The sequence below is a fragment of the Lampetra fluviatilis genome, chromosome 35, assembly GCF_964198595.1.
Source record: "Lampetra fluviatilis chromosome 35, kcLamFluv1.1, whole genome shotgun sequence".
In the NCBI taxonomy this organism is placed as follows: Eukaryota; Metazoa; Chordata; class Hyperoartia; order Petromyzontiformes; family Petromyzontidae; genus Lampetra; species Lampetra fluviatilis.
This window is the reverse complement of record NC_136309.1, coordinates 5,083,556-5,092,603: the sequence shown is the minus strand read 5'-3', so window position 1 is coordinate 5,092,603 and position 9,048 is coordinate 5,083,556. Positions and strand designations below refer to the sequence as shown.

Below are 9,048 nucleotides of genomic sequence, written 5' to 3'. Positions count from 1 at the left end.
ACTCGCCGTTTACGCACCTGCGATCGGCGCGGTAGGGCTACGTGCGGCGCGAGAGGAGTTCGACACACACCACGCGACACACAACACGTGACACACACCACACGCGACACACACCACGTGACACGCGACACACGAACGCACGTGTCGCGCGCGCGCGCGCAGCGCAGAGAGGCTCGATGGCGCGTTGCTTCGAGTCGACGCAACTCGAGTCGGGAGTTGCACGCGGCGGCGATGTTGTTGTGAGACGAGGTATAGATGTGTGGTCGCGGCGACGATGATGATGATGATGACGATGTTGACGATGACGACGACAACGATGATGATGACGACGATTATGACGATGATGATGACGACGATTATGACGACGATGAGTACGCCGATGATGACGCCGATGACGATGAAGACGACGAAGACGACGACGAAGAACGATGCTGCTGATGAGGAAGACACCGACGAGGACGACGACGAGGAGGAGGAGGCTTGTCTCACGCGAGTCGCGTGGCGCTCGTGAGCGCGGCCGCCGCGTGCTGGATGCCGGCCGCGTGCTCCCTCGCCTTGGCGCGGAGGATCGCGATGCTGCACGAGCGGCGCTCCTCCACCGAACCGGGCCCCGGCCCCGGCACCGTGGACATGGCCGAGGAAGCCGAAGGAGTGAGCGCCGAGGAAGGGGCCAGAGCGAGGGCCGCCGCTGGAGCCGTCGGGGTCAGACTCGGGGCTCGTGCGGGCGGAGTCGTGGGAGGCGAGTGGACACGTGGCCTCATGCCCAGCCACACGTACTTGGACTGCAGCTGCTCTCTGATCGCCTGCTGATGATGAAGATGATTGTGCTGATGCTGATTCTGCTGCTGCTGATGATGATGTTGGTTCTGGTGATGTTGGATGCGCACGGAGGCCGATGGAGATGACGAGTCGCTGCCTTCGTGACTCGATTCTCCTGAGTCGCCTCGAGCCGACTCGGAGAGGTCATCATCATCACCACCATCGCCACCACCACCATCATCATCAACATCACCACCATCATCATCAACATCAACATCTCGGGCATCGCCATCATCAACACCATCACCGTCGTGGCTTGAGGCACTGACTCGGAAACTGCCGTCTCCGCCTCCTCGTTCATCTTCAAGTCCTCCTCCGTCTAGGTCTTCATCATCACCTCGTCCACCATCATCATCAGCACCATCACCACCACCATCACTCCCTCCTCCTCCTCCAGCCCCGGTAGCGGAGTCGCTCGCCTTCCCGGCCATCTTCATCTGGCGCCGCATCTTGGCCCTTCTGTTCTGGAACCAAACCTGGAAGAAGAAGACGATGATGATGGTGGTGGCGGTGATGGTGGCGGTGATGATGGTGGCGGCGTTAGCGGTGGTTGTGATGATGTGATAATAGTAATAATCATGATTATGTTGATGGTGATGATTGTGGTGATGATGATCATGATGATGGTGGCGGTGGTAGTGGTGGTTATGATATTGATGATGATGATAATGATCATGATGATGATTGTGATGATGATAATGATCATGATGATGATGGCAAAATGATGTTGGCAGTGGTGGTGATGTTGACAAATGATGGTCACGACGATGGTGGTAGTGATGATGATGATGGCATGATAATAATGACGGTGAAAGATGGTGGTGATGATGGTGGTGATTACCGTGATGGTTGTGGCGTCAATGATTATGATGGAGATTATGATGGTAATGATGATCGTGGGGATGACGAGGAGAAGGAGGATGGTAGTGGTGATGATGGTGATGATGGTGATGTGCGCAAGTCGCGTGAGTGCTCTAAGTAAAACGAGTGCGCCCCCTGCGGCCTTGCAAATAGGCCCCGACAACCTACTTGCTGTACCTCTATTCTATATTCTTATCCGGTGTTCTTTTATTTTTTACCGAATCAGGACCGCCTTTTGGCGACCACCACCAAAGACAAAGAACCCCCATGTAGCCTCAACAGAACGGTTGGGGCAAGGGCCGTTCGCTGTTAGCGAGTAGCAGCCCATTAAGCTCCGAACGGCATACGAACGGGATTGGTGGCTGTCAAGACCCCCCCACTCCCCCCACTAACCCCCCCACCACCTCCCAACCACCCCCCCACCCCCCTCACCACCCCCCCCCACCACCCCCCCTCACCCCCAGCACCCTCCACCCCACCACCACCCGCCACTCCCCCCACTACCCCCCCCCACCACCCCCCCACCTCCACCCCCACCACACCCCCCCCCCCCACCCCCCCCCACCTCCACCCCCACCACACCCCACCACCCCCCCCACCTCCACCCCCGCCAACCCACCCTCCCACTACCCCCCACCTCCACCCCCACCACCCCGCCAACCCACCCCCCCACTACCCCCCACCTCCACCCCCCCACTACCCCCCCCACCACCCCTCGTCCCCCACGCCCTGCCTCCTCACCTGCACCCCCAGCACCTCCACCACCCCCCCGCTCTCTCGTCCCCCACGCCCTGCCTCCTCACCTGCACCCCCAGCACCTCCACCACCCCCCCGCTCTCTCGTCCCCCACGCCCTGCCTCCTCACCTGCACCCTGGCCTCGATGAGGTCGAGGCGAAGCGCCAGGGCCTCGCGCATGAAGATGTCCGGGTAGTGCGTGCTGGCGAAAGCTCGCTCCAGCTCCTCCAGCTGCCAGCTGCTGTAGTTCGCCCTCGCCCGCCTCTGCTTGGTGGGCTTCGTCTCGTCTGGGGGGCCAACACAGATTGAACCCGCGTGGCCGTGGACAACGCTGTTGGGCGGGGCAAGTGCTGTTCGCGAGTGGCGTCACGTGGCGTGCACGCACACAATGTCCCAAACCTCACCACACACAATGTCCCAAACCTCAACACACACAATCTCACAAACCTCACCACACACTCAACCAATCACACAAACCTCAACACACACACTATGTCCCAAACCTCACCACACACACTCACCCAATCACACAAACCTCACCATACACTCACCAAATCACACAAACCTCACCACACACTCACCCAATGTCCCAAACCTCACCACACACTCACCCAATCTCACAAACCTCACCACACACACCCATTCTACCAGCCCTCACCACACACACACAGCGGCCAGCCAGGCCGTGTGTGATTTCAATCGAACGCCTTGCACGACATTGAGAAACTGGGATCATCCCGACCCGTACTGTTGAGTCATTACCGTCTGCCGCTACCACATTGCCCCCCCCCCCCCCACTAGAAGCATCAAATATCAATCACCCTGCGCCAGAGAGCAGCCCGCAGAAGCGGCTGTCGCAGAACTACTTCTCAGATCCCTTCCGGGGCTTCCCCCCCCCTCTCTCTCACCCCCCCCCCTCTCACCCCCCCCCTCTCTCTCTCACCCTCTCTCTCTCACTCACCCTCTCTCTCACCCCCCCTCTCTCACCCCTCCTCTCTCTCTCACCCTCTCTCACCCCCCCCCCTCTCTCTCTCACCCCCCCCTCTCTCTCTCACCCCCCCCCCTCTCTCTCTCACCCCCCCCTCTCTCTCTCTCTCACCCTCTCTCACCCTTCCCCTCTCTCACCTCTCTCACCCCCCCCCTCTCTCACCCTCTCTCTCTCTCTCACCCTCTATCACCCTCTCTCCCCCCCCCCCCCTTCTCTCTCTCTCACCCTCTCTCACCCTTCCCCTCTCTCACCTTCTCTCTCACCCCCCCCCCTCTCTCACCCTCTCTCTCTCTCTCACCCTCTCTCACCCCCCCCCCCTTCTCTTTCTCACCCTCTCTCTCAACCCGTGGCAGTCAAATCAAGCTCGTATTTGTTTAGTTCTCGTGCGCTGGAATTTGTCCAAATTCAAAGTGAAACCCCAAAATTTAACTCGGGGGGTGGTGTGGGTGTGTGTGTGGGGGGGGGGGTGAGGGGGGGGGGGTGTTTAATGTGTGGTGGTCACGGGTGACCGGGCCGAGAACTTTAAATCGCCGCACTCGATAACCCGGGTCGAGAATCAGGGGGTGCGACTGAGACCGGGATTTGAACCCGGGCGCCCCCCTGAGCCGTTCCCTCGCTGCCCCCCCCCAACGCATTTGAGGCGACGTCGCATTCGCCTAGCGCCGCCTTCCATCATCGCGAGCGGCGACTGCACTGCCGACAAGGGGAGCCGCGAGAGGGAGAGAGACGGAGTGAGAGCCACGGACTTGTCGCTCTTCAAGCCCCTCTCTCTCTCTCTCGCTCTCTCTTTTTAAATCCTTTATATTAAGTTCACTTGCGTGCTTGCTTGCGCGCTTACGACCGTGCAAATCTTTCGGTCGTTTTTTAACCCACTTCCCGTGATCCAATCGAGCTGACATTTTGCACACAGACTCGTTGTGCGTGACAATTTATTTTCGTAAAAAAAATTTTCCAAAAATTTTCCACTTTTTAGGAAAACAAAAATTTTATATTTAATTTAAAATACCAATGTGATAAAAATGAAACTCTTACTCAAGAAAAACAGAAATGAATAATAAAATAAAACTGATGCCACGCATATAAAGGATTTATAGTGAAAAACTTTGTTTTTACGGGTTAATTTGTTTTTACGATCAGTGGAAACAAGAAGATGCTCGGTGTATTTGGCCCTTTGCTTCGTTCATCATTTCGTAAATTTGTTTTTTTACATTTTTAAACGTAGCTTTATGTAAAACCCCCACCTCTCGCTCACTTTCTCGCTCACTCTCTCGCTCACTTTCTCGCTCACTCTCTCGGTCACTCTCTCGCTCACTCTCTCAGTCACTCTCTCGCTCACTCTCTCGCTCACTCTCTCTCGCTCGCTCTCTCTCGTTCTGCACGCATCCCTTCTCTTAATTCCTTGCAACTCAGCGCGATTTGCGCCCAGCCGCTGGTCCAGTTCGACGTTCAGACACGCGCGTTTGGAGCCGTCGGGTTTGCTTTGCTTGCGATCGAATGTCCAAGTGCTGAGGACGTCTTGCTCAGCTATCAGTTGTGATGGGCCAGGCCCGCGTTTGAACAATAAGTCGATGCCTCGGTGGGAGTTTGCCTGGTAGGATGGGGATGAATTTCGATTTGAAGCTTTCGTGACTGCAGGGATTCATTTTCTTGGTTCTTTCGGTAAAGTCACGTAGAAGGGAAATAATAAAATAATAAAAATAAAACAATACAATTCAATTCTCACGACGTTTCGGCCACAACGCAAGCAGCCGTCCTCAGGTCTTTCCGACAGACCTGTTCTTCACCTGAGGACGGCTGCTTGCGTTGTGGCCGAAACGTCGTGAGAATTATTTTATCATGTTTTATTTTTATTATTTTATTATTTCCCTTCTACGTGACTTTACCGAAAGAACCAAGAAGAGGATGGGGATGGTTTAATTGTATTTGTACGTGACTTGGGTGATTTGTTTACCTTTCTTGTACTTTCATTGTACAGGTTTTTTGGGGGGGGGGGGTTAGATCCCGTAAACATATACATGTGTTGTTGAACCCGCCACCACCCGACACAGCCAATCGGTTCTCCAACACACCGGTGCCCTGCACTAGTGGCGTACTGGCACGTTCTGTTTCAGTGACAATCCTTACTAGTTGCCTGCGTCGGGTGGTGGAGGGTTTAACGACACATTTATATATTTACTCAATCTAACCCCCCCAAAAAAACCTCTATTATGAATGATATTGGTCGCGATCGGCTTATACGTGTTCAACGTTCGTGTACTTCGCACTCATATCGTGTTGTTTTTAAGTTGTATGTTGTTGTAACATTCTTACCCGCTCCTACTGGGCATCTGTGATGCATAAAAGAGCTTCATAGCTCATCGGATTCCTCCCGCAGTACAAATAAATGTTGTGATTCTGATACTGTGGTGTCCACCATGGGCCCTCCCTCCGTTCGTCCATCCGTCTTTGCGTCTGTCCGTCTATCCTGGTCCGTTCGTATATGTCTGTGTGTTTGTGTCTGTCCGTGTGTGTGTCTGTCCGTGTGTGTCTGTCCGTGTGTGTGTCCGTGTGTGTGTGTGTCTGTCCGTGTGTGTGTGTCCGTGTCCGTGTGTGTGTGTGTCTGTCCGTGTGTGTGTGTCCGTGTGTTTGTGTGTCTGTGTGTGTGTGTCTGTCCGTGTGTGTGTGTCCGTGTGTGTGTCCGTGTGTGTGTGTGTCTGTGTGCATGTGTCTGTGTGTGTGTGTGTCTGTCCGTGTGTGTGTGTGTGGGAGCGGCAGTGTAGCGGTTAGCGCTGCACTGCACTATGAACCTGGCGACCCAAGTTCGATTCCCGCTCACGGCCAACACCGGTGACGATTATCTGAACCGGTTCTGGGCCTCCCCTAGGTCGACTCAGCCTCAAATGAGTACCTGGTGCGGTGTGTAAACATCGCCACTAGGGAGACAAAGGCGGCCGGGCGTGGTGTTGGCCACCCTCCCCCTCGTGTGCCGTGCCGGCCTTCATAGGTGCTACTCGCTAACAGCACTTGCCCCTACAGTCTGTTAAGGCTACACGGGGGATCTTTGTTGTCTGTCCGTCTGTATGTACCTGTGTGTGTGTGTCTTGCCTGCCTGTCTGTATGTACCTGTGTGTGTGTATGTGCCTTGCCTGTCTGTCCGTCTGTATGTACCTGTGTGTGTGTGTCTTGACTGCCTGTCTGTCTGTATGTACCTGTGTGTGTGTATGTGCCTTGCCTGTCTGTCTGTATGTACCTGTGTGTGTGTGTCTTGCCTGTCTGTCTGTATGTACCTGTGTGTGTGTATGTGCCTTGCCTGTCTGTCCGTCTGTATGTACCTGTGTGTGTGTCTTGCCTGCCTGTCTGTCTGTATGTACCTGTGTGTGTGTATGTGCCTTGCCTGCCTGTCCGTCTGTATGTACCTGTGTGTGTATGTGTGTCTTGCCTGCCTGTCTGTCTGTATGTACCTGTGTGTGTGTATGTGCCTTGCCTGCCTGTCCGTCTGTATGTACCTGTGTGTATGTGTCTTGCCTGCCTGTCTGTCTGTCTGTATGTACCTGTGTGTATGTGTGTATCTTGCCTGTCTGCCTGTCTGTATGTACCTGTGTGTATGTGTGCCTTGCCTGTCTATCCGTCTGTATGTACCTGTGTGTGTGTCTTGCCTGCCTGCCTGTCTGTATGTACCTGTGTGTATGTGTGCCTTGCCTGTCTATCCGTCTGTATGTACCTGTGTGTGTGTCTTGCCTGCCTGCCTGTCTGTATGTACCTGTGTGTATGTGTGCCTTGCCTGTCTATCCGTCTGTATGTACCTGTGTGTGTGTCTTGCCTGCCTGCCTGTCTGTATGTACCTGTGTGTATGTGTGCCTTGCCTGTCTGTCTGTCTGTATGTACCTGTGTGTGTGTCTTGCCTGCCTGCCTGTCTGTATGTACCTGTGTGTATGTGTGCCTTGCCTGTCTATCCGTCTGTATGTACCTGTGTGTGTGTCTTGCCTGCCTGCCTGCCTGTCTGTATGTACCTGTGTGTATGTGTGCCTTGCCTGTCTATCCGTCTGTATGTACCTGTGTGTGTGTCTTGCCTGCCTGCCTGTCTGTATGTACCTGTGTGTATGTGTGCCTTGCCTGTCTGTCCGTCTGTATGTACCTGTGTGTGTGTCTTGCCTGCCTGTCTGTCTGTATGTACTTGTGTGTGTGTGTCTTGCCTGTCTGCCTGTCTGTATGTACCTGTGTGTATGTGTGCCTTGCCTGTCTGTCCGTCTGTATGTACCTGTGTGTGTGTCTTGCCTGCCTGTCTGTCTGTATGTACCTGTGTGTATGTGTGCCTTGCCTGTCTGTCCGTCTGTATGTACCTGTGTGTATGTGTGCCTTGCCTGTCTGTCCGTCCCTACGCGTCTGCACTGTCTGTCTGCCTGGCGCCGATGACGAATCCGTTTTGACAAATCATCCCAATTGTTTGTCTTTCCCCGCAGCCCTCTCCAAGACAACCCCCTACCTCGCTCCCCATCACCTCGTGAGGGCCGCGTGTCCCCCTGCACTGCGGCTTTGGGAGCTCGGCATGATGATGATGATGGGGAGGGAGGAGGAGGTGGAATGTTTGTGGCAATTGAGGCCGAGGCTGTGTGCCTCCGAGAGCCGCGCGGTTTGCGGTCGAGCGATTAATGGCAGAGTGCGGTGCGGTGATGTCTTAAGGGGGGAGGGGGGGTCGAGAGGGGAGGGGGCACGGGGGGAGGGGGGGCGGAGGAGGTCGAGAGGGGGGGGGGGCACGGGGGGGGATTATTGCAAGGCGCCTGAGAGTTGCAAGGGGTAAAGTACTTTGATGATGATCATGATGATAATGATCGCGATGTAAATATTATATTAGTATGCTCATCAGCGACATCGTTATCATCAGCCACGGTCACTTCACTGCTAGATGATGAGAGGCCTCACCAAGCCATCAGTAGCAGCATCGGCAGCCACGGTCACTTCCACTACTAGATGATGAGAGTCCTCTCCAAGCCATCAGAAGCATCATCGGCAGCCACGGTCACTCCGCTGCTGGGTGCTGAAGGCCTTCCCTAAGCCACCAGGGCCTCCCCAAGGCATCACTGCCATGGTCGGCCGTAGGGTTGAACCCCGCGGGGGTTGGTAGCAGCGATGGAAGAGTGGCAAGGATGTGACAGAGCGACCTGCCGGCAGTGAATCGGTGAGTGTGGCGATCGCTAGAGGTTTGGAACTTGGCGTATCGTGCCAGATATGACGACAGCCGGAATCGAACTCGTATGGGGAGTTGGGCTATAGGGTTTCGGGGGTGTAAATCTGTGACTTAAAGCTTTCGTGACTGCAGGAATTCATATTCTTTTGGGGCTTTCGGTAAAGTGAAGTCAATAGGTTCAAATAAAATAACGAAAAAAACTACGATGTTTCGATCGCAACACGAGCGGTCGGTGTTGCGATCGAAACGTCATAGTGTTTTTTTGTTATTTTCTTTGAACCTATCTACGTGACTTTACCGAAAGCCCCAAAGAATATTTCGTGGGTTAGACGCATGACATTTTCGTTGGGAGTTGGTGCGGTGGTGGAGAGCGGTGGCGCGGTGGTTAGCGCACCTGGCGCTTACAAACCCCGACGCGGGTCCCGACTTTACAACAACAACAGCAACAACAGCAATAACTAACAACAACATTGGCGATTT

The 9,048-nt window shown here is 54.6% G+C and overlaps 1 protein-coding gene across 1 annotated transcript in view; it reads right to left on the bottom strand.

The window, feature by feature from the left end:
• Nucleotides 1-335: 335 nt before the first annotated feature.
• The window catches only part of LOC144944699 (uncharacterized), a 38,891-nt gene continuing 30,178 nt past the window's right edge, over nucleotides 336-9,048 (bottom strand). The window contains exons 6-7 of the mRNA XM_078873057.1: nucleotides 2,546-2,703; nucleotides 336-1,295 (exon numbers count right to left, since the gene is read on the bottom strand). Of these exons, the coding sequence (XP_078729183.1) occupies nucleotides 486-1,295; nucleotides 2,546-2,703 (968 nt within the window). The 3' untranslated portion in view covers nucleotides 336-485. The remainder of the gene's footprint in view (nucleotides 1,296-2,545; nucleotides 2,704-9,048) is intronic.